The sequence below is a fragment of the Vidua macroura genome, chromosome Z (assembly GCF_024509145.1).
Source record: "Vidua macroura isolate BioBank_ID:100142 chromosome Z, ASM2450914v1, whole genome shotgun sequence".
Taxonomy (NCBI): Eukaryota; Metazoa; Chordata; class Aves; order Passeriformes; family Viduidae; genus Vidua; species Vidua macroura.
In genome coordinates, this window is record NC_071611.1 from 57,934,589 (window position 1) to 57,961,149 (window position 26,561).

At 39.8% G+C, this 26,561-nt stretch overlaps 1 protein-coding gene across 2 annotated transcripts in view; it reads left to right on the forward strand.

Moving 5' to 3' along the window:
- Positions 1-26,561, forward strand: part of SEMA6A (semaphorin 6A) — a 126,066-nt gene that overhangs the window by 94,964 nt on the left and 4,541 nt on the right. Inside the window, exon 18 of one of the 2 annotated variants that reach the window (XM_054003044.1) lies at positions 3,520-3,684. The exons of the other annotated variant lie outside the window; for it this stretch is intronic. Coding sequence (XP_053859019.1) covers positions 3,520-3,684 — 165 coding nt within the window. The remainder of the gene's footprint in view (positions 1-3,519; positions 3,685-26,561) is intronic. 2 annotated transcript variants of the gene reach the window in all.

Below are 26,561 nucleotides of genomic sequence, written 5' to 3' on the forward strand. Positions count from 1 at the left end.
GGCTGTGTGTGAGAGGGCCAGGTCTGGGTTGCCTGCCACTTCAGTCTTTTCTCTGTTTATGAGAGAAACTTAAATAGGTCATACATTTGTGGTGCTACTCTCCTCAGAGGTGAAATTCACCCAGTGGGACTGGCTATTTATTCAGGCACTTACAGGACACTGTGATACTGCTTACAGGAGCAGTATCACCATCTAGTAGTAGGTGTTTGCAAATACAGCTCTAACACAACTGGGACAGGCTATTAAGGTTTAATCTGCTCCTGCCCTGCTTCCTCAAAATCAAATGGAAGAAAGTTTGTCTCAATTAGCTGTGTAAGCTTGCTTCTCAGTGTGTACTAGACTAATATATTAGTAACAGAGAGAATAAATATACTGATTCCTTGTGTTTGTGTGGAACCCCTCTCTACCTAGTGACCATCTGGTACACATTAATAGCTTCACAAAGCCTTAGCTTTCCATTACCAGGAAGCTCTCTGTGTATTGGCAACATATGGTTCAAGAATTTTTTTTCCCCCTGAAAAATGTGTCCCATAGGCATATACTTCCTCTAGATTTCTGTATTATTAAATGTTTTTCTTTAACTATACTTATACTTATACTATACTCTTCCTTTAAGCATATTTAAAAGTGCAAGTGTCTGGAAAGAGATATAGGCATATAAATGCATATCAAACACAGGCACAAAATATGATTGCTACTTGGCAAGATTTTCTTCTCTTTTACCTCCTTATCAAGCAATGACTAATTACTTTCTTATGTTAAGTGTCAGCTGACCAAATACTGTACACATTATTGTTGTTGCTGAATGGGGTATAATCTTGAAGACTGGAGCTCCATGAATGTTTGCACTGTGGTTTAATCCTTAGGGAAAAGAAAACATAAAAATTCCATAATTTCTACTTTCTAGCCTGTTCTCTGCCCTGTTATTTGTCTTGTTCCTTGAGGATGAGCACAGGAGTTGACAAGCGTAAAATAGTGTTGAAGTTAATGCTTTCAGGATCCAGCATATTCTTGCTTCAAGACGGGGGGTGTTTTCAGTTACTGGACCTCTACCTGTCCCTTTGGACACAAACAGTCCCGCTGCAGGACTGCTGTGGAGCAGGCAGCACATTTGGATTGGAGTTCAAATGTAGTCTGTGTGTTACCAATGTCCCCAGCCATGATGGAGCTTATGGAAACCTTTTAAAAGAGAATAGCATTTGGCTTCTCTTTTCTATTTGGGTGACATTCAAAACTCTGTCTTAACAAAGCACAGCACTTAATTTGCTGCTTTAAAGAAAGATGGCTGGGAGAAATTCTACACGAGAGGGTAAAAAATAATCCACTGCCCTTGTCAGTATAAAACCTTCAGACTTGACATCCAGAGCTAAATTGTGTTAACAATTTGTTGTAGTTGAAGTTGTAGCTTCATGGTGAGAACACTGTAAATTTAACCAAGTTCCCTTCCTAAGCATACAATTTAAAGGAGTTCATTAGAACCATGTTCTATACAAAACATAGTCCAAAGTGCTCCCACATATATAATTTGTTTCAGTAAATCAAAAGGGCTCCTGAAAAACTTACAGAGGCACACAGACATTTTTTTACTCTAAAGTTACTAATATTCAACAGGATTTCTTTAAATCATAGCATCTTAATAGAAGTTGCAGCATTTTGCTGACTTCATTAGTAGTTCAACACCATGAAACTGGTGAAAGGGTTGGATAAAAAGAATCATGTGGGTGCATCTAAAAGCTTGGGGACATTGGTGGCCAACATATAGATTTTTGATTGTTGCAGTGGAATTGAGGATCTACGTTCATCATTTCTCTCTAGACTTCTGAGAGCTGGGGCTGTTTAGCTTTAGAAGCCATTTAAAACAGCATTTTTGAGAGGCAGCTTTCAAAAGCTTTATGGTTATCCAGGAGCTGTTTAAAACAAACTACAGAAGCCCAGGCTCTACCTGCCCAGCTCTGTGCCTTCTGTGCGAGGCTTAAATTTCAGCTCCTTGTGTTGATCTCTCTCTGTCTCAGTGATTCTCAAATTATTTTTCTGAGCAGTGAAGCAAGATGAAGGAAAGGAGCAGGGAGAGGGTCCCTGCTAGGGCAGTCTGTAGCCTGGTGATTGGACTCCTCTCCAAGTGAGATTCATCTAAGGAAGGAAAAATAATTTGCTGGGCTGTTCAAAAGGAGACAGGAGAAAGGAGGGCTGCTATCAGTCTGTCTAGTGTTATCTGACAAAAAATGTTACATGCCGTTCTGTCTGTGAATAATCCAATTCTGTTAGTTTGTGTTTGAGCATGTGTCAAAAATCCTTTTTTTAATGGGCTCCTTAAGAAAAGTAGGTAAGAGTATATAGCTACTCCACATCAAATTAAGGAGGCCCAGAACTCCTTGAATCCTGATGAAAATAATTCACTTTTTCACATGTGTCAAAAGGAAAATTTCAGAATGGTTTTGAGGTCAAAATGTTGTGGTGTGGATGGCATTTGGTGCCCTCTCCCCAAAGCAGCTGAGCCACTGGAAAGTCCATGTGGGAGCTGTCTTCCAGAGACAGTAGACTCCAAGCATCTCAAGCATTTTAGGTGCTGATGTACTTTTCAGATCCAGCTGCAAAGAGTATATGGGTCTGCAAACATGCTGCTGTCCCATGAATACCACATTTCAAATTGTGCTGTGTTTCCAGTGGGGCAAGTTCTGTGAGTGTGCTGTTTGTTGGGGTGCATATGATATGTGAGAAGCAGATCAGTCTTGTTCAGGGCAACAATAACAATGTCCAGAGCATTTGTAATGGAAAAAAGGCATGTGAGACCTCAGTCTCAGCTGCTGCTGGAGTCAAGGGTTCTTGGGCAGATTCATGTGGTGCAGCACTGTCTGCACTGTCACTCTGAGTAGAAATGGTGCTCAGTCTTATGCTTATTTCAGAGCTATTTTGAGCCATCAGCTCAGACAGGACCAATAGGTGCAAGCAGGTGTGAGCAGCTGGCCCGGGACATTTCCCATCTGGAGAGGAGTGCCACAGTGTGAGCACACTGGTGTTAGGCAGTCCTTCATTCCCCTGGGGATATGAGGTAGAGTGCCTCATGATGTCACCATTTTGTAGTTCTTCTGGCGTTCCCATTCAGTTCCAGCCATTTTGGATATTGTTCTGTTTTACACTGATTTTTTATTTGCTTTTTGACTGAGCCAGTATCAGACAGCATGGGCTGACACTTCAGTTTCAGTCAGGCATGTATGCTGAACCCAGCCAAAGGATGCTTGACTCAGATGAAGTGTGCTCACCCTCTTTCATATGCATTTAACTCTGTTGATAAGTAGAGAACTACCAGCTCACTGGCAGCACCTTTTAACACCCTGATCTGGAAGGTTCAAATCCCTCTTCCTTCAGAGTCACATTTTGAAGGACTTTTGAAGCATTACTCAGTCTAAGACAAGACATTCACGGAAGCAAAGCAGTCTATACATCCCTGAGCATGGGGAGGTAGCGTGGTAAGTGACTAATGAGACTTATCTTCCCTACCTGTATTTATAATGTGAACAGGACACTCCAGTTCCCTAGTCCCAAGCACCACCACTTCTGACTCTCGCGCTCGACAGGGTTATGATGCTAGGGGACGCATGCTGGATTGGAAGGATCCACTTGGTTCATCTGAAAATACAGATCCATATGTGGCAGTTTCATCCCATAATCATCAAGACAAGAAGGGTAAGGCCTTGGAAATGACATCCTGTGGTGAGGAGGGAGGGGGAGGAGGACTAAAATGTAACTGCTTCCAGCTGGCTCAGAGTAACATGTAATGAAACTCCCATGCTATAATTAAAAGCTTATCGTAAAGTCTGAAACTAAACAGCCAATCTTAGACTCAGTCCTAGATAATTCACTGCCTGAGGAAACCACACAAAACAAACAGAAGTGTATGCCTTTATAGAGAGTTTTGTGCATGTGTATGGGAAGGAGGGAAGCAGGGGATTTAGCTCTCTTTAAATTTGATCTGCCCTGTTCTCTGACAAAGCAAGATCCATGGCTTCCTATTGTTTTTAAGGATGAATTTTTATATTGCTTTTCTCTGAATTCCCAAGGCAGCACCACAGTTCTCAGTTAATTTCACATCTCTCAACAACCACAGAATCATAGAATCATGAAGTGCTTTGATTTGGAAGGGACCATAAAGATCATCTTATTCTAACCCCCCCTGCTATGACCAGAAGGACTTTCCTGTTGACCGGGTTGTTCCAAACCCATTCAACCTGACCTTGAACTGTTTCAGGAATGGACCATCAACAATTTCTCTGGGCAACCTGTTGCAATGCTTCACCAGCCACCCTCAGAGTAAATAATTTCTTCCTAGTATCTAATTTAAACCTGCCCCCTTTCAGTTTGAAGCCATTTGCCTTGTCCTATCACATGCCCTTGTAAAAAGTCCATCTCCAACTCTTATATAACCCCCTCTAGATACTGGAAGGCTGCTATAACATCTTCCCAGAACCTTCTCTTCCTCACCCTGAGCAACCCCAGCTCTCTCAGCCTGTCTTCATAGGAGCAGTTCTCCAGTCCTGTGATCATCTTTGTGGTCCATGTCTTTCCTGCGCTGGGGACCCCAGAGCTGGACACAGAACTCCAGGTAGGGTCTCACATGAGCAGAGCAGAGGGGAAAATCCTCTTCCTCACCCTCCTGACCATGCTGCTTTGGATGCAGCCCAGTATACATTTGGCTTTCTGGGCTGTGAGTTGTCCTGACTCAGGTACTTTGCACTTGGCCTTGTGCCATGGCACTACTTCTCAATCTTGTCCAAGTCCCATCCTGTCCTTCAGGTGCATCAGTCACACCACACAGCTTGATGTCATCTGCAAATTTGCTGCAGGCTCACTCAATGCCACTATGTCATTGATGAAGACATCAGTCACAAAACTGACCCCTGAAGGACACTACTTGTCACTGATCTCCATTCAAACCTCAATCCATTGACCACTATTCTCTGAATAAGGCTGTCCAGTGAATTCCTTATCCATTAAATTGTCCACCCATCAAGTCCATCTCTCTCCAATTTAGAGAGAAGGATGTTGTGGGGGACCATGTCAAAGGCCTTACAAAAGTCCAGCTAAATGACATATGTGGCTCTTTCCTTGTCCATTAATGGACTCTCTCCACCAGATTGATCAGGTAGTACTTGCCCTTGGTGAAGCCGTGCTGACTGTCTTCAACACCTCCCTGTCCTCTGTCCTCTGTCCTCTGTCCTCTGCCTTAGCAGAGTTTCTAGGAAGGTATGTTCCATGATCTTCCCAGGCACAGAGGTAATGGGACTGACAATTTGATAGTTCCCAGGGCCCTTCTTTCCACCCTTTTTTAAGATGGGTACAATATTTACCTTTTTCCAGTCACCATCTCACAATGTTCCATAGACTTAAGTATGTTCAGGTTCTTCAAATGGTCCCAAACCTCATTTTCTCTTACAATGGGAGGGACTTTACTCCCCCAGGCCCTGTCTTGTGGACCAAACAGTCAAGAGGCATGGGTAGAGAGGTTGCGAGAGAAGACTGAGGCAAAATTGTTGTTGAGTGCCTCAGCCTTATCCTCATGCCAGCCTTGCTTGCCAGGTGGAGTACATCTTCTTCAACCTTCCTTTTCTGGCTGACATACCTGTAGAAGCCCTTGTTATTCTTGGCATCTCTTGCCTAGTTCAGCTCCAACTACACCTTGACCTTCCTGACCCAACTGTACACAGCCAGACTGTGTTCCTATACTCTTTCCATGACACCTGTCCCTTCTTCCACTACCTGTGCATTTCATTTTTGCCCTTTAGTTCAGCTAAGCAGGTTCCCAATACAGCCATTCAGTCCCTTGTCTTTCTTGTCCAATTTCTTTCACCTGGATTTCACTAGCTCTTCCCTCTTGGGAGATATCCTTAAAGATCTGTCAGACCTCTTCTGCTCCCCTGTCCTTGAGGGCAGTTTCCCAGGGGATCCTACTGACCTTCTTGAAGAGCTGACAGTTTGTTCTTCTAAAATGCAGGGTCCTGGTTTTACTCTTTGCCTGACCCATATGCCTGAGGACTGTGAACTCCAGTGCATGATCACTGCAGCACAGGCTGCTGCCATTCATGACATCACTATCAGTTGACTGAGCTGGTGACCATCAGGTCCAGTATCCCAGTATAGATAAGGAAAGCCTGCTCTAGTTTAACCATTGAGTAAACTGGGAGTAGTCCTAGTCACTGGTCCTCAGTCCCATTGTCTTCAGTGAGACCTGAGCAAAAAATTCCTTTTAGAGTGTGGTTATTAGTGTACATTAAATAATGCATAAATGACTGCTCATGGAGAGGTTCTATGTTTTGTTTTTCACACACCAAAAGGTTGGGATTTACGTGTCATTTCACAGTGCTCAGACCAGTGCTGAAGCACAAGAGTCTAGTACAAATCCTGTCCTCTGGCTTCCATTCCTCCTTTGCTGCACATATAGAGAATTAGGCAGAGAATTGCCAAAATTCGCTGCTTGAACATAGAGAAGAAAAACCTTTTCTCCTATGTAGAGGTGGTGGTACCCCTCATTGCATCTTGGCTGTCATCATTATTTCAGCTCCTTTTAATCTGTATGTCAGAGACTTGAATATGGTTCCTTTTAAACAGGGGAGTTAGATTCAAATAGCCCCACTGCCTAGAGAGATCCGAATCCTTGTTATTCTTCTCCAGGGTGTTCTTAGATCTCTTCTTTCAATCTCTGTTGAAGATTTTTTTCTCTGTGTGGACTAATTAAGTACTCAGTGTGTCAGAAGGAAGATGAGTATTAGCAAAACTCACTTGCTGAGTGGTTAGGCCATTCACCAGGGGCAGGAACACATGAGTTCAGTTCTTTCTGCTATGAATACTTGATATAAAACACTTAAAATATTAATTGAAATGTGGATTCCAGTCTCTATTGTTCATGCATTTTATATTAAAAACTCATTAGACAAAAGCATCAGCTGTTCATAGAGAAGCTACTGGCATGCCAGACCTGATGCTTTGCATTGTCTGCCCAAACTAGTAGGTTACTAGTTTCCTCTATTCTTCCCCCTCCACCTGACCCACTGACCCTTGAATTCTTTGTATTAGTTGTGGAGGCTTTCAGCGAGGAGTGATGAGCACATTAACATCACAGAACAGTCTTCAGCAGAGCTACATGAACAGCTGCTGGTGGTCTGGACCCAGACTGTGACCTCAATGCCTGTCATTCATTACAGCCCCAGATACACAATGCCTCCCCTAGACCAAGAATATCTGGGATTTCTCACTGAATTCCCCAGGGCTGACCTCAAAGAGCCTTCACAGTACCTTACCATAAAGGCAATGGGCATCACCTGGCTGGGCTAGCAAAGACAAAGCCTGAGGCACTTTTCCAGCTGAGGAGGTTGGTCAAATTAGGCAGGAGATACCATGGAAAATAATCTAGTAGCCTTGGCTTTTAGGCTTATTGTCAGGAAATTGAATATGAAGATTTAAACCTCCGCAGGTAGAAGATGTAAACTTGTCCCCCACCTCCCAGCTAATTAGCTCTTCCTACAGAGAAAAGGAAAAAGTACCCCTGTTTGAACAATTTCTTTGGAGAGCTTCATCCTGTAGATTCTGGGAGATTCTGGGAGAATAACTGCAAAATCTAAACCAGAAAAGTGAATTTCTAGAACCGGATTGGTCTTACCTGTGTGTTAAGCACAGAGCCTCTCTGCACCCTGCAGACCTGGAGGCTGCTGAGCCTTGGCAGAGGAAGAATTTCAGGTGGTCTCAATACTCAAACTCAAAACCTTAACTTCAGGTGCAAGGGAGTGACAGTACTGGTGAAACCCCACACTCCGGTTTTAAACTCCAGGGGGGAAGGAAGGGAAGGAAGGGAAGGAAGGGAAGGAAGGGAAGGAAGGGAAGGAAGGGAAGGAAGGGAAGGAAGGAAGGAAGGAAGGAAGGAAGGAAGGAAGGAAGGAAGGAAGGAAGGAAGGAAGGAAGGAAGGAAGGAAGGAAGGATCCTTGTACACAACTCCTCTGCTACTGTCAGACAAGGGAGCGGTGTCAGAAACCACCAAAAGTGGGAGATCTGCCCCTTTATGTACCCCGAGATGGATATGCATTTAAATAGCACTGTTTGTTGTGTGTGGGTCCCTGCTTCACAAGTCTTCTGAAAAGCATTGCTTAATAGATGGAAAACTAGCTCTTAATAGCATCTTGTATGCCACTAGTGGCTTTCAGAAGAGCATCCAGTGAAAATATTAATAAATGTATAGCTGTTGAATTCTAATCATTTTCACTTCAATTCACTGACTGATGAAGTGGCTTACATTCAATACATCCCTCCCCAGGCAGTGATGGTTACCAAAGAGCCTTATAAGCACTTGACAGGGTCATTTAAATATCATGCATTCTTTGGTGCCTAATTATGAATATTGACAAAGCTGGAAGCAGTCTACACCCATCAAAACAATGGCGGCAGAGGTGACTGCATGGTTATTCACCATGACCATCCACTTGTGTGTTGTTACTCCTTGCCTTACCTAGTGAGAGCCAATTGGCTCCAAAATTCTATTGTTGTTGTTTCAAAAGGGCAAAGGAAGGAGTCGTTACACAAAATTAAGTCAATAAATGTTACACTTACAATCCTTTTATCAATATTTTGTTTCCACTTTTGCTGTGATTTCTTTTGCTTTCACACATTCACAAAGAAAATTTTATTTTTTTAATATTTTCTCCTTGTTTTGCAAGGTGCTTTGTGTTTTTCTTCATTGCTTGTGTCTATTCCTTTGAGCAGTGTTTTCTTTCCTTTTCTGTGCTCACAAATGGCTCCTTACTGATTGTACTAATTGTATAAGAATCCACTTGCTGTTTTCTTTACTGTAGCACCGTTGCTTTGATGATGTCACATCCATCCATATGCTTCACTCTTAATTCAGTGCAGGCATCTTGGGGAATATCTGTGGGGGTGTGAAGATGGGGTTCTTTAAAAAGGTTGACTCATGGGAATGTGACATTTGTGTGCCACAGCTTTAGTAGCTAAATATACTCTGGGACTGTTGTTTCTGAGCTACATCACATTTCTTGCCAAGATAAAAATGTGTAGTCCAACCCAGAGAGTGGGAATTATGCATTACCATCACATTGGCATTTTCATTTTGGCCATTAAGGAATCTGCCCTTTATATTGCAGAGAAAAAAAAAAAAAAAAAAAAAAAAACCCAAACAAACAAAACAAAACAAAAAAAAACAAAACAAAAAAAAAAAAACCGAAAAAAAAAAAAAAAAAAAACAAAAAAAAAAAAACCAACAAACAAAACAAAACACCCTGTGATTGGGCAAATTGTAACCCTCTTTCCTATTCTCCCATCTCCCCAAAAAACTAAATTAAACCAAACTGAAAAAAACCCAAAAGAACAGCACATGTTCTAGAGTATGTTTATGTTTTGTTTTTCCTTCTTGCTGTGTTTTAGTGTTAATTTGTGTTTCTCACCTTTGTTGAAACAGTTTCCCTAACCTTGCTGCCTAACCTTCCCCCCTGCTGCCATTGTACTTGGTGTTCCTCCTCCACAGTCGGGAGTCATGAAGCTCCTCCTGTGGAGCACTCCAAGGCTTTACCCTCCACACCTCAGTAGTGTTGTAGTGCTGCATCCCTCTGTAGTCGCCTTACTAACGAAGTGGGAAGTAGAGCTGTGCAGCTCTTCGACAGGGCCTCCGTGAAGAAAGCAAAGTGGTTTTCTTCAAGAGTAGCTGGTCCTGTCCCTCACTACCCTGCTGCCCTTCTTTGCTGACTCCTGTCCTTCCTGCCTCCATTCAGAAATGCCTCATGCTTTTCTAGTACTGGGTTCATTAGTGCAAATGTAGCCAACAGCTCAGTTTTCTCACACATTCCCTAGCTGCCTGAAATCTGTGCCTGTTAATCACTGTTTTGATAAATTGGTTGAAAATTCAGGTTACAATTTTGTGGCTCTGCTACAGCTTCTTTTTCACAGTGTTCAGGTGGAAGTGGCTGAGCTGGGCACTGAATGGCAAAAGTGTAGTGGTTAGCAGTCTTTAATGTTTGTATTCTTACTTGACTCAGCACTCCTTAGGTGAAGATTGTGAGTGGTATCTCCTTTCCTTAGCAAGCCTTTTGTTGATATCCATGTAACTAAGGTAAAAAGCTGATTAGAAGTGGGATGTGATGAACACAGAGTTAAGAGTTGTTGGTTTATTTGGATACCAAGAAGGCTCCTTTAGAGACAGAATCTGGTACCCCCTATTATTTTATAGATTGTATAATCTATATTATTATTATCAATAACTGCAGCTCTTCCTCTGGTACATCATTAACAATAGTCAATTCCTTTTTTTTGGAGAGGGCTGTGCTCTTAGGGAGCTCAAGAGCCACTCCTTTCAAAACCTGCCTCCAGAAGATATTTCACACTTATTGTACACAAGTGGCAGTGTTACTAAATTTTACTGTGATTATCACTACTTGAAAGATTTGCCGAGTGCTGACAATGCTTGTCTCTGGAGAGTCTGCAAATGTTCAGGCAGATTCTGCTGCAATGAGACAAAATTATAAGAAACTTCAGGTACAGTTATGATAAAGAATGTAAAGTGCTGATATAACAAGATACTTTACAAGTAGACATGAAATGAGTGGGGAAAAAAATCTGTGACAAAACAAAGCTTCGGACTTTTTTTTTTGCATAAATTAAACAATATTCATCACAGGAGAGCTGAGTTTTTCATCGAGAAGTACATTTGCAGAGTATGTTTTTACACAAAAATACTGTTATACGCTAATACGTACAAGGATCAAGAAGATTCAAAGCAGTTTCTATATCAGAGAAAACAGAGGAATGTTATGATGTTGTTGGCATTATATAATAATCAGATGAGGAAATGACGAATTGAAGTGGCACAAAAATGTGTCAAAACTTAGGTTTTGAGTTAGTGTTTGTAGGTCTGAGTGGAAGGGCTTAGACTTTCAATGTGTGGAGGTGAAGCAAATACTCAGTATTTCATCAATGCCATCATCCTGACATTGTCAGAAGGAACTGATTGATACTAATACAAGTGTAAAGGCCAGTGGGAGGACTTGCACCATAGCCAGTTCTGCCTGGATGGGATTGGGAAGAGATGTATTCACCCAAAGCATGTGCATCTGGGGGGAAACTATGCAAACATTGCTATTCTTTCCCATATCTCAAACCATTGTATGTACAAATATGAAACAGTTACAAGTACCTTGCAAATCACTAAGTTTCAAGTGCTGAGGAAACAATGAAGATTGAATCAGACCAGATCCTTCTTTTACTATACTTTTAAGTTTTCTGCCCAGAGTCTATCAAGTTGTGAGAAAGGGAGTAGAGAATTTGCTCTGATTCTATCTATGGTTCTGTAGCATTTGGATGAGATTTAGGGTGAGAGGTGTAGTTACTCAGAGTTGTAGTGTTTCACAAAGGGATTTTGCGTAGACAGTATGATGCAGGAGTTAGTTCATTTAGACTTGTATAAAGCTACATCTAGATTAAAATGTACTGACTTCTCATTAGGATGAAAACAGAGGTTGGTTGGATGAGTCTGTGTTAAACAAAGCTCTGTAGATTTTTTCTGAAATGTTCTTAAGTAAATCAGCATCAGCTTACTGTAAACATCCCTGTTTCCATAGGGAGGCCTTATTTATATACTGGTTGCTTGGTTGGAATTTTTAAATTTTTTTTTTTTTTTTTTTTTTAGAACAAACAACCAACCCTATATTTGCCTAAAATGCCTCTAATAAACAACTTGTCCAGGAGCTGGATGTCTCATAAACTAATCCCAGAATACCTACTGTGGGGCACTGTTTCAGCACCATATCAAATAAACACCTGAAAGCCATTGTTAGCATTTGAATGGCACAAAATTTCCCAGTATAGGTTTTAGTGGCCAGATACCTGAGTCACTAGACCAGGCTAATAACTCACAAACATGCCGGAAGATTGATGAGCTCACCACACTGGAATGGCTGGTGTCCTGTGACATGCACCAGGAGGGCTGTGCAGTTAGGATTAAGGGAACACACCAGACTTGTCCAGAGAAATGACACCGATCCTTCTTCTGTTCTGTCTTGCAAGTATGAGCTGTCTGCTCCCACGGCTAGAGACAGCTAATCATCTCAGATTACATCATCAAGTTCAAACAGTGACAGTAGTAAAGTAGATGCTAATTAATAAAATGGAAATTGTATATAAAATTCAAGAAAGAAGAATGCTGGAAGGATGTTTCTGACAGCAAACTTTCTTCAGACCTGTTTTTATGATATTTTAGTAAATTTCTCTGAGAACAAGAGTGAAGAGACAGAGCAGAGACAAGGCATTCAGGAAAGATATCAGAAGCTAAATCCCAGAGCAGGGCCGCATCTTTAAGCCAATTTTAGTCAAACAAGGGGTTATTATAGAGTATGGGGCAGTGATTTAATGTGCCGTGCTTTGTGACTAAGTCTGCATTTCAAACCTTATGTCAAGAAAGCTCCAGCTCATTTAGTCACAGATTTTCTATAGTGGCCATCTGAAAGTGGAAAGGAAAGGAACAGATTTAACTGCAAAAGACAGGCAAGGATGAAGAAATCAAGATAATGGTGGGGTGGTGGGGTATATTCCAGCACACACCAACTGCTTGTACCACACTTAAAGAAATGCCTATACTTTAGCACTGACACTCACTTAACATTTTCAGAATTCAAAACATTTCTGCATTTCACTAAAAGTACAGATTTCAGATTTAACTAGCAGAAGTGGAAACATTGAGTGGCAAGACTAGAACCAAGAGCCATTTGCTGTTAATAGCGAAAAAGAAAATTACATCATTGGTAAGAGAAGAGGTTGTATTGATCTGGTTATAAAAACAGCGCTTCTCTGCTACCACATTAGAGCCTACAAATAAAATAATGGTGAAGTTTAAAATAGATGTTATCAAATGTGGCTTCTGGAAACAGCAGGTATCCTTGACCCGTAATTGTCCACCTGCATAGATTTCAAGTCAGGCTATCCATTTCCAGGTTGCAATGAGCTGTAGAGGCTTGTCTTACTAAAAGAGAGAAAAACTGTCATTGCCTCAGGACCCTAATGTGCTTTTTCAATAAAAGAGGCCACATCTAATTTGTCAAGGCAGCTGCTCAGGGTTCAGGGCACTAGAGCTATTGTGTGATGCACCAGATCCCCAGCTACATTCATCCATTGTCACCCAGTGAGGATGGCTCAGTGGAGGAACACAGACTGCCTCGTGCTCTTGTTTGACCTTTGTAGCACTGACATATTTACCAAGAGCTGGGAATTCGCTGTAGGGTGTGCTTGCTCCACAGAGCCACTACTCTATCTAGAAATAGCAAGGTATAGCTGGTGGACAGGTTACCTAGTTTCATTTCTGTGGAGTTTATATTGATTATAAGGAGATGTTGTGCTAAATAAAGATGCTGAATGGGGAGGACAATCTGGCCCTTTAAACAAGAGATTTCTGAAACTGGTTTGACATTCAAAGGGATTTAATAGCAAAAAATCTAATAGCTGAAAGATATTTAAAGCACCTTTTAGTTTTGTTAATGCCAGTGTACAATTAAAATGTCAATATGCCGTTAAGGATTTTTGAATAATTCATTTTTCTCATATAAGATGTGCCTAGTTTCAATTATTGTATTAATTAATAGTTCAGATGTGATGTAGTAATTTTACAATGACCTAAACATTGACAGTCCTGGTTCAGAGCACTGCTAATATGGTCTGTAATCTGTCAAACGTCTAATTACCTGCCCTGTAAAAAACACCATGTACATTTTTCTCATATTCATTAACTTTTAGTTAATGTTTATCAATATCTCTTTAATTCTATAGGAGGGATTACAAATAACTTTTCCATTTTTCTTAGTTTTCTTTGACTGTAAAATAGGCACACTTAATTCCTTGTGTCAGCATGGGTTGGTGCTTACTGATCAACAGTATGTAGTTAATTTAAAAATGAAAAACCTGGAGAGGGCATAATTTAGGTTTTGCAATCTCAGTTTTATTGAACATTAAATACAGATAACAAATGTCATTGTGTTTGGAAAGCAGTTGTTCCTCTGAATTTCCTTCATTTAGTCAGGTGTTTAGGGAGGTGTTCCTTTGAACTCTTTAATAGTCATTTAGTGAGGCACTCTAGTCTCTGCTGTCTGGTAACCATTGCTACTACTTTTGCTAGAGTTTAATCATGTACTCTAAGATTGCGCCAGTGGCTGAGAGAGAGGATAGGGAAAAGACATGTTATTCTCATATTATAAAAATGTGTCTTAAGGGCACTTTATTGAGAAGTTTTGAAGCAGATACCATTGTATCAAAAATGTGCATCCTAACATCCCTGTGAGGGAAAAGAAAAGTAGTTTTGTTGGCAAAGATGTAAAGTTTTTTAAAATCTCAGTCACTCATGCCCAGAAGAGACTTGTCAAAGTTAGGCAACTAAATACACAAACAACTCTGTGTACACTGGGCATTGGTGTTCTTAAACCACCAGCTGATAGTCTGATAACTCTCCCTGCCCCAGCAGAGCAGAGTAAGTCATGGTCCCTGCTCAAGTAGATTTTAACAGCTCCATTAACATTAGAAGGGCTTAGGGCAGTTTATAGATTAGTTGCTCATGAAGCATTAAGAAGAATTTCTGGCACAGCTATAAAATACAGCAAACATTTGGAAATGGCTAATAGCATATTCATCACCAATTTTGTGTTGGCCAGGATATTAAACTGTTGTTCTTCTACTAGCAACCAAAGATTGCTTATCTTCTGTGAAATAAAATCTCAGCTGAGGGGGCAGCTTGATAGCATTGTCACAACTGGGCATAAACTAGACAGTTCTTTCATATGCCCATCAAGGATTTTTTAATTAGAAAATAACACCAGCTGTATGCTGTCAATAATATGCCATCTTGTTCATGTTCCATCCCATCTTACCCACAATTATGATAGAAAATAAAAGAGCAGCTGTAACATAAAAAACCAGGCAGCTGGGGGAAAGCAGGCACATTTTCGAAGCCCTACAAAGCTACTCCTATCCACTATCATGTCCCTGTAGAAAGAAACAGAGGGGTATTTTTGGAGAACCTGAAAGATCTGCAATTGCTGAACACAAACAGTACCACACAAATAAAGAATTTAAGCATGTGCAGAAACACCTGACCAAAGCCATCACAAAAATAATTACAAAAGTCCTTTGAGCAGCGCATATGTTCTTGATGTTTTCTTATTCTTTAAATCAGTAAAATCTTAAATAAATACTGAGTTCTTGTTTCAAGCAAGCAGGGTGAGTGCAACAGAAGCTACAGTGTGAGGTGGACACTGAGTACCACTGTTTTTTAAGGATGCTCACAGAAGTGGTCTTACGAAGTGGTGCAGAAAAGGCCATCAGTAGTGGCTTTGAGGCCATGGCCAGCACTGGAGAAATTTATTTCTGCTACCAGCTCATAGCTCTCATCAAACAGCTCAGAAATTCCCCACGTGCATTCATTGCTGAATGAGTCCCAGTCAGAGCCTCTCAAAGGAGGGCACAATGCAAGAGTTCGCTCTGTCCCTTCTTCTGCCTGCTGTGCACATTGAACCTCCTGCATTCACCACAGCCTCTGCAGAGGTTTGTGCAATCATGGCTCGTAACAAGGAACATAAAGAGCACTGCTCTTTTTTTTGCGGACAGCATTCAGCTTTATCTCTACAAAACAGGAGTCCCTAGTTAGTGTCTTAAAGTCTTTCAGTTTTGCAGCACTTTATATGTTTTTTTGTCTAAATATGACCAGCAACAGTCAATGTCCTGAGGCAGTCAACCAATAAGACCAATTAATTTTGTGTATACAGGGGTTTTTACATATCTCAGTGTGTAGTTCACACTCATTGAACTAAACTACTAATATAAAATCAGCAGCTACTTTCATATACCCATCATCAAGACCTATAAAAACAATACCGTTTATCTCTACTTGCTCATGGCAAGACAACTTGATAACATCAGCAGTGCTTCCCTGAAAGGTTTGATCTCACCTACACTGTGTTATATGTCCCCAAGTGAAAAGAGATCATAATAAAAATTGATAGGGTTCCAATACTAGGAAAATAAATTAGGCTTTAACCTCCCATATGGAAGTTTGTATATCTGTAGATCAGTAAACATTTTTTGAGAGCTAGTCTACAAAAATAAAAAATCCCACTCACGTTCCTTGTTGCAGGAGCTACATTCATGCTGACTAACTAGCTGTGTAAGCTCCCTGTTTTTCCTGCTGGAAAATGCTGGGTTAAAGTAAGAGTGTGTCTTACTTATTGTCAAACCATGACAGAGTGTGAGCAGGAAGTGCACAAATGGCTGCAGTAAATCTAAAAAAGTAAAATTTGACACAGTAGCAGACCTGATCGCAAGGCTGGGTGAGTTGTTATTTGCAGCAGCAACACTGCTGTTTGTGAGATGTTGGGTAAAGCAGACAGGTATGTCTGCTTGGCCTGCTGCTGGACAATTGAGAGGGTGTCTGCATGGGATCTGAATGTATGTTGGAGAGGACACTTGTTTGTCCACACTGTTCTGGGTACATTACTGCTGGACTCAGGACAGCTTTACTAGAGCTGGGGCAGGTACCTACTACCTGCATATGTCCAGTGAAATGAAGCTACAGGTTCACCTCATCCAGGGAAGAGACTGGCCATAGTAATTACTGACCATGTTAAAAAATTTACACAGGAAACATTCAATGAAGTTATGGCAATAAAGTATAAATGTACATACATTATACCAGCTTCTGCAAGATAGGGAGGTGCTAAAAAGAAAAAGGTTTAAAAAAAAGCAGAGAACTATAAATAAGACAGAAAAATGCACTAAAGAAGGTACCACTGGAAATAGAAAATTAAGTGAGACCATAGCAGCATCTGGGCACCAAATCCATAAGGGAAATGCTGTCTTTTACCTCAGGATATGGCTGTAGTAACTACATTTGCTTTACTGGACATACTATGAATGTGAATTAATGTAACAGAGGAAAGAAAGGTTCTGATAGGTATACTTGAAGAGTTGTGAGATATCGAAGAACTAGCAGTAAAATTAGTCTTGCTGACTGTTACAGCCTGTATTAAAAAACTCATCACAAGCCCACTTAATGTATTCAAAGGCAGGTGAGGCGATGGTACTGCAATACAAAGGGAAATGGCAAACCTAATATCAGACATGTATAATCTATTTATTTAGCAGCCCTACAAATCCTTCTGGAAGAAGCAGTCTTCTCAGAATCCCCAGCAGGGGCATGTTTTAATTCTTAAATCCAGGCCTTTTGGCCTGCTCTATTCATGAGTATAGGAGAAGTAAGGAGAAAATCCACAGTGTTTGTTTTCTATCATGCAATATACAGTGATTGCATTTTAATCACAGAAGAGCTTTCGTCCTTCCTCTGTGTAAAGGCAGACCTAACAAGGGGTTCAGCCATGTTCCTAGCATGCACCAGCCCAGCCCAGTTGTGGGCAGGACTGTTTCTAAGAAATACAGTCTGTGTGCGTGAATAAACACTGTTGCCTTGGTCACATAGTTGTTCAACAATTTAGTTATAATTTTCAGGAGCCTTGGAGAATAGGAGATATAGGGTCTTACTATTTATTGTCTTACTATTTGTCTTTGAATGTTTAATAGATAACTCCTTTGTTAGTTCAGTTGTGATGTGTTCAGTTACCCTATTAGCTCAAAATTAGCATTTGCATTTTTGGGTCTTTAAACAAGATCAGAGTCGATGAGGAAACAATTTTTGCTTTTAGATTATGTGCAGTGTTTGAAATTTAACCCAAATTCTACCATAAGGCTGTTTTGAGCTTCAGCCTGCTAAGCAGAGCTGCTTATGTTGACATTCTGCAAACTTCACTTTTCCCTGTTGTGCAGAAAGGCCATAGTTCAAAACAGGCTGTATAAAAGGAGAGGAAAAGCCACACAATTCCTCAGTGACAGCTTCTTTTTCCTTGACACTATTCATAAAACTTCTTCCAGAAAGGCACTGGGCTGCTCAGAATACATAATAACTGCATCAGGAAAAGAAAAAAAAAAACCTGAAAAAAAGAAACGCCCAACACTTGTTCTGTGCCATCAGAGGAGCTCCTTGCAGTGAAATGGGAGCTGTGAAGATGAGAGATTCACTTTGCAGGCTACAACAACTTCTCTGGAGCCCTGAAATCATGCATATTAAGCCAAACATGTAAATCTGTTTTAACCCAGCTGTGAAAGATCCCCTGAAGTAAGCTAATAAAGAGCAGCTGTATATGTTTAAGCTTATCCCAGGCATACTAGAAAGGTCCCAGAATGTGCACTGAGCTTTTTTTATGTCATTAGAGGAAATGCTGCAGACTTTAAAGGAAATTTGTGTTTTAAGATGCAAAGTAGCATAAAGTTTGTGTCTGCCGAGACAAGCTACAAAAGAATTAATTTTCCTTGACATTTGGATTTTGTACATCTTGTTTTTAACTACTGTGAATGTCTGTGTTTTATGGTTTGTTTTTTTTAAGTGACCTGATATGTCTGCTTATTCCCCATCATGCAGAGGCATCTAAAATTATCATCACTCACCAGGAAAGGGTGAGAGGTGAAGGAAAGTACTGAAATCAGAAAAGTTCAAAGTGATCAGCCACTGCATACCACCTGCCAGTGGGAGATAGGTTGTAAAATGCTTTCTAGTGCGAGAGCTGGCCCTGAGCTTAGCCTCTGGGACAAAAAAAATGGGCCTGGCTTCAGGACTGTAATGACTTTCATTATATTATATATGCAGGAGGTTGTGTCAGACAAACCTTCTCCCATACCTGCAAACTTAACAAACTGGTTCATTTACAGAGATACTGCTCAGAACAGTAATTAACACAATTAAAAAAGCTTTAAGAACTTCCTATTCAAGTCTTTTTCAGTCTTGTCTCCCCTTCACTCCACTGAGGGTGGAAATTGCCTGAGCATGAATTTTCTGGTACAAGTTTTGTGATTTCTATCTATAATAATCCCTTGTTTCAAAATTCACAGGTGTGAATTCACAAGGCCATGATGTGAATTCTATATGGCCACTGTAGCATGCAGAAAAAATTGGATTGCAGGCTCAAAATCAAACTAAAACCAGATAATTTAAATTAATTCTTAAAATGTTACTTCAAAAGTCACAAGTTATATCATATGGACATATTGATCTCCCCTCCTTTTGTAAGTTACAGCCGTCTTTTTTCTATAGAGAGTCATGTTGGCAGTCATGCATGGAAAGTGGAGAGAAATGATAAAACCATGAACCAGCTGAAAAGAGAAATTAAACCACTGTTAAAGATCAGTTGATAATCTTGTCCTGGAGGGATTGTTTCTGAAATAGGTCTGATAAGGAGACAGAAAACCCTAACAGAGGACACTAGAGCTGATCAGATTGCTTAGGTAGTTTTCAAGACTTTGTTGTAGGTTACTTCAGTCATATTATTTATTGATTCTTTTTTCATAGTTCTGAAGTATGATTTCTTTTCATACCTCCAATGATCCTCAGGCTTCTTGTAACTGAAGGTTTTTTCTTTAACAAATTCATTCTCTTTCCAATTTCATGCACCCTCTTTTTCCTTGCTGGATACCTCAGACTACTAGCTCAGGCAGCTGGCTTTGAGAGCCCTAGGGTAGAGTATGATAGTAGATGGCCTGCTTTTCTCAACACAGTCATGCAAAACTTAAGAGTTGTAGACCTTTACGAGTCAACTATACAGCTATACTGAGAGGGAAGGCGGGGGAAAGCATTTTCCAGCAGCTTTAACTATGAATTTTTGGGCTGGGTTTTTTTCTAGCTGGTGACACCAGGAGTCCAGAAAAATGGGTACTGGGTAGTATTCCACTAAGCACAATGAGTCCTGGCAGCCAGAACAAAGATGAAGAAAAAGTGTTCTCATGGTTTTCAACAAGTAATTCCATCAAAGTGGCAAACACCAAATCACTGGGATAATAATGTCGTTAGGTTATATCAAATCTTTAAATTATTCCTTCAGGAAAACATGAGATAAGATCTCAGAAGTGCATGGTAGACTTTGATCATTCCTCTTTTTTTTCTGACACTCAGAGTTCAGTCTAAATTTATCTGGAGATTTTTTTGTTTGGCTGTTTTCTGGCATTGGTGTTTTGTTTTTTTTTTGTTGTTTTTTGTTTTTGTGCTTTTTGGGGTTTTTTGGGGGTTTGTTTGTTTGTTTGTTTTTGTTTTTTTGGTTTTTTTTTTTGTTTTTTAATTATTATTGCTAGTTAAAATAGAGGAAGAAAGCTTGTTAATACCTGCAGGGATTTTCCAGTCTGAAATAGTCTTTTAGCAGCATGAGACTACCTGTAAACATATTTCTAACATCTGGAGACACATGTTGAAAACCTATTCAGTGGTATTTTAAAAAGATATTCTGAAACCCATAAAAACCTCCATTCATAATGAGGTTTTTCACCAGTGTTTCTTGCACATCTAATGTGAGGGAGATGTAAATCCTACAGAGAAGCTTGCACTGAAGAATGAAATTAACTGCTGAGTTTTCCCCTTAGATAACAATAGTAAAGAAATTATTGTGCTTTTCTGGAACAATGGCTTGTTCAGTGGAAAGTCTCAAGTGATTTTGTAACTGTTCGAGATGGTGGTGGGCTTATTCCCATTTAGCTAGAGAGGTGCCATTTAACACAGCAATGACACTCATGTCTTAACTGCTCTTAGTGTGTGGTCTGTAGATAAATATTACCTTATTTCCTGATAGTTATTCCCTCATTTCCCTTCCAAAACATCATTTGTCATGTCCCACTTTGGTATTTCATGTGTGTCACCATTTTGGGTTATTACTTTAGCAACTGTTGCAGGCAACTTTGGAAAGACAGACAATGACAGTTCCTGGTGGGTCTGATCGCAGAGCAATTGTAGTGCATGTGGCATGTGGTCTTCCCATTGCCCAGGGCACACTTCTGCCAGCCATAAATCATTTCTTTGTCTTCACACTGCAGCAAACTGCAGTGCTCTGACTGAAAGGTGTTACTTTTCAGGACAGGTAGCTGTTATTTGCACAGAGGAACTTGCAGTGGCAGACCAGATATCACTGTCCGTCCCGTGTGTTATCCTCACCACCTTCAGCCTGCTTGTGGAAGAGGGCAGCATCCAAACCCTTGTATCACTAAGAGTCATCAGACTATTCAAACTGGGGAGTAATTTGCTGCTTGTTTTCATTATTAATGAGTTGTGAGAGTTATAAGCTGGAATTTCAGTTTGTACTGAAACTGCAAAGCATACACCAGAACTTAGACTAAAAGGAATGTGACTGGGGCTTTCCTTGATGTCCTGCCATTCGTGTCACACAGCAATCACAGGTGAGACAAGGAAATTTAGGCTTCATCATGAGATGTTTCTTTTTATGCTGTACATGCTAAAAGGACACAGACCTTTTGCTGCGCCTCTAGAGTCGAGGTCTCCTTTCTGCAAATGCCTGTTAATTGCTGTTCTCCTGAGAGAGACACCTTACTTCAGATCCCTTTCCAAGGAGACCTTTGATCAGCACTTTTCAACTGCAGGTTTTTAGCAGGTTTTAGCTCCCTTTCATTTACTTCTGAGATGATAAGTCAAAGGCTTTAGAGAAGTCAAGGGCTATCATACTTACTCCTTCCCCACAAAAAGTGAGCCATTTATCCTGCCAAGAGAGGAAGTTTGTCTGGTTTAACGTAATTTACTATTGGAAAATTTGCTTTGCTCTTTTTCTTTTCCTTTTTAGTTACTTTACTCTTTGGGTTCTCATAAAATTGATTGGTTTATTACTTGTTCTAGTGTCACCTCCCTTTGAAAGATTGCACTGGTAGGTCTGTGTTTTGTTGGATCCTCCCTTTGGCTATTCTCAAAGGCACATAATACACTTGTCCTTTTCCAGAGCTCTCTATGCTTGTACTTCCTCCAGTGTTGTCCAAGATACCACAATGTCTAAAAATTGCTTTGGCTAGCTCCTTAAGCAGTTGGGGACAAATTCCTTAAGATAATTTAAAAATGTCTAGTATCTAAGTAGGTTTACCTCTTTTCTCTATCATGGTGAACACCTACTCCCTAACTTTGTTACATTTCTGATTACAGATCAGAGTGGGGACTTTTTTTAAATAGCAGCAGGAAAAGGAATAAATAGTTCAGTCTCCATGTCTTCCCTTATCTATCCTCCTTTAATGAAGTTTTTTGTGTTGAGATTCATTATTCTTATTCAGTTATGCTCATGCCATCTATTCCTTAGAATAAACTTAATTCCTTTGTGATTTTTTTCATTTTAATTATATTTCTGCCCTTGGAATTTCTTTCCTATTAGAACTAGAAGGAGCAGAGCATCTCCAGAATAGCTTCATCAGCATTTTCATGCACATCTTGCTTTTTAACTTGTTTTTTTAAGCATACATACTGTCCAAAAGCCTGAATACTTTTGTTAATTGGTGAAAAGAGGGAGCCTCACTTTCCTACTTATGATAATCTAGCATACAGGAGAGCTATATCTTTGCATAACCTCTGGTCTTTTCTGTATTATTTTTATGCAGAGACATATCACAATTCTGCTTTTCCCATCTTCCATAACTTTAGCAATAGTATATGTATTATTGACATAAAATGTAATATCTCCTTGCTCATTAATAACAACTACCTTTAGCTAGATCAATGCTCTACTCATGGAATTCATACATGTCCTAGCTCATTTCAGAGTTGAATCACTTTCAAGGTCTGGAAACATTTTTCTAAATGGCCTCTTAACCAACCAGCCAGCCCAAACTGTGTACCTTACCTAGAAGCTCTGCTGGAAGAAGGAATCAATTATGCATAGCAGTATAACACAATACCATATCAGGTCTTCTCTCTCATTAGATGAGTAAGAAGAAGTGATTTTTCATGCTTCAGACTGTTACAGTGCAGGGTATACTGACTGAGAAAATGAATGGCAATGCTAGGAGATGCAGACAAAAGGACATGGGATGAAATTACAGAAAGTTAATGGAGGAGGAAGGATCAGGTTGTCTATGGGAATCAGAATAGCCATGGAAAAGGGAGAATATCAGGTGACTAGACTGGCTCTTTTAGTAGCCAGAAATAGTATTATATCACATGTAGGAGGATCCTGAACTTGTAAGCCCAGCTGTGATTTGTAAGGGAGAGAGCTTGACTTAAAAGGAAGAGTCCAGGGAGGTCAGTAAATGTCAGGATGTTTGTGGCATTAGTGACGCAACATGTAAGATCTCATCCTTGAACGTGCAAATATTTGATGCCATCTATTTCTTTGTAACATTTTCAGGTTTACTTTTATTTTTACCACCACACAGCTCTGGAGTACAATGTTAATACAGATAATTGTGTCAAAACTATCCCTTTCAAAAGAATAGTTTGGTGTTATCCGAAGTGATAGGTCTCAATGCACTAGAGAAAATAGTCAGGAGTATGGATTCAGACCACATAAAATGAAATAAGCAATGTCTTTTCACTTTTGCAAATGGTATATTACAAACAGGAAAGTGCTAGGCATAATATTTTAAAAGTATTTAACATAGAATAATATTTTTTATTAAATAAGATATATTTAATATGGGGATACTTATATCAGACATATTTTACTGGTTCTATGCAGCTAGCCCAGTTTTCCAGTACATGATGTCTTAAAAGTATGTCAGATAATAAATAGCTGTAAGATTTTGAAATAACATGTATTTCCTCAAAGCTGGGAGTCCAAATACTTTACTTGCCTTTCAAAAATGTAAACTCTCCATTTTTTTAAATTATTTTCTCCTTCATTTTAATTCCTTGAACAATGAGTGCAAATGAAGGATGCTGGACTTGCCATGTGGACTGTGATGTTCTTTAAGAATTGCAGGATAAGTAAAAGCACACAGAATGCATTCTGTAAAGTGACATGAACAGTTTGCCTCAAACTTGACATAGTTGACATCACACACTTCCTTAGTCATCCTGCACTGTGCAGATAGTTACTGCTGATGTTAAGGTTTGACATGTTGATGGACAACAACTGCAATTATCAGCCCATAGGCTGATATGTTAAATTCCAGACCACCCCACCCACCCTGTGCTCATGACAGTAGGATGCTGAGCATCTCTTCTACTTTTTTATTACTTAGTTTTTTATCTATTCCATGGACATTGATGAAGGGTCAAATCTTGCCCATTTTATTTTATTTACATTTAAGTTAGTGAGATTGTTTGCATGACTAATGACACATGGAAGCAATCCCTGATAAGAAATAAACTATATCATTAAACTGATTTTGTTTCCAGAGAAGATCCGCCTGCCTAGAGAAAAGCCACGAATGTTAAATATCCTTTAGTGTAGGAAACATAATAAACATCAGGAAGGTTTGAGTTCAAGAGGAAATAGCTGGCATCAGGATTTTTTAAGACACTCATAAATTTCTGCATATAAAACACCTGCAGTGTGCATAACATCATTTCAGCTACCCCTTTCATGAACACAAAGGGTCATGCAGTCTGGACTGTGTAGTAATTTTGTGAGTGCTTATGTTTTGATATCTACTGGTAACCTAAAGCTGAAGATTTTACGTTGCTTTTTCATGCAGAGGTGCAGGTTTGTGCTTAAGGCTATCACTCCCAGAGTAGGACTTAGCCTAAAGAAGAAGACTGAGAGTGCAGAGCTTGAAGTTTCCCTCAGCCAGTAGGAAATTTCAGGCATGGACATGAGTTTTAAGGTATTCCCCTTGCATTCTATCACCAGATAACTGAGAGAGGTGACAGCACTTTCCCCCTCCACTCCCAATCACAAGGAAGTTTTAGGTAGCACTGAGGTCTCCTCTAAGCTGAACAAACCAAGTATTTTAAGCCATACATCATCCCTGATGCCCTGTAGTCTTTCCACCATTTTTGTGTGTTGGAATGTTGACACATTCCAGTATTTTTATATGGTTGGTATTTTTTTCTGCCAGGGTACATGGTTGAGCCATATTGAGCATACCATCAACCAAAACCAAAAGTGGTGATGTGGAAAAAAATGGAAATGTGGAATACCACATTTCCCTTCCCACAACTGCACTCCAGCCTCTTGCTCCCAATCTATGTGTAAAAGAATATTAGAATTATAGTATCAAAGAACAATTTAGGTTGGAAAAGACCTCTGAGATCATCAGCTTCAACCTTTAACCTAGCACCACCGTGATCTCTTCTAAATCATGTCCCCAAGTAGCACATTGACATGCTTTTTGATCACTTTCAGGGATGATAATTCTACCACTCCCATAGACAGCTTGTTTCAATGACTGACCATCCTTTCAGTGAAGAATATTAAGTTAGTAAGATATGACTTTCCTGTCATGAACTCATGCTTTTGGGCTTTGACTGTAGGTGTTTACACTCTTAGGTAGGCACTGAGCAGAGACTTTGAGTTTTTTCCATGCAAAATGCATTGGATAAGTGCTCAAAGGGACATGCCTGAGAAGTTTGTGTACAGAAATCCACTAAATTAGACTTTTTAAGGTGAAGCTTTTCTTAACTTCATTCTTCCCATCCATTTAAGACTCTATCTGATTCTCTGGTTAATCACTGCAAACAGTTTTACAAGTATAAACAAATTTGGCCACAAAATGCTGCAGAGTCTAGGATGCAAATATCAGCAGGTGAAGGATCACAGGAGACCAACATCTTTGCAGTGAAATATAGTTCCTGCTGACTGTGCTGTAACCATTAGACTGTTCTTCTACATACAGCAATTTTGTACGTGCATTTAAATTACAGAATAAGGTTTTACTGCTGCTTGTTAAGTGCTGATGACAAAGAATAGAAGAATCTGCGTGTGAAGAAGCTTCTGGGCTTTAAGAGAGAGTTCTCTTAGAAACACTTAATTTGAAGATTGTTTCTAATTATATATTATTTTCTGAGTTTTACTTTCTTACCCTTACATTTTACTATTAGGACATTTATGTGAACGTCAGATCTTATTTTCTAAAGTGATCATTTGCTCTTGCTATTTATTCTCCTTGTGAAATCATAATCCTTTGTATTGTCACAGCACAATAATTTCTGTGGCACCCAGCTGTGATGTCACATGAAGGTGCTTATGATTTCAAGAGCTGTTTTGCTTTTAAATATAAAGTTCATCTCTTGTATGCAAATATCGCTTGTCCACCTAAATGCTGCCATTAATTTGGGACAGAAAAATAGGAACAATACTATATCTAGCCAGGATACTTATCAAAGGCTTCTGTGAGATAGTGGAAACTTTTTAATATTCTTTTAACATAGTTTGGTTCTATTTCTGGATTGTAATTACCTTCTGTGCCAAAAACATGAAAAAAACGTATTTTAGGAGTTGATTAACAACGTGAAAGTTTTGTATCTTCATAAAGTCTCAGGAGAGCCTTGGAGTTGTATTTTCTGCCTTGCTGTCTCTTCTGAAATAATGACAACTATTACATTTCCTTTGAGCATGTGGAGCTTTTAATCCCCTGGCACTTGGGCCCTCTCTGGAAGAAGAGGTGGGAGAGATGTTCCTTCAGTTCCTTGTCAAACTGTGTCTGCTCTTTGTAAACAGTAAGAACAAAACCAGAAATTAAAAAAAAAAAAAAAAACAACAAACAAAACAAACAACAACAAAAAAATTACAGTTTTTTTTCT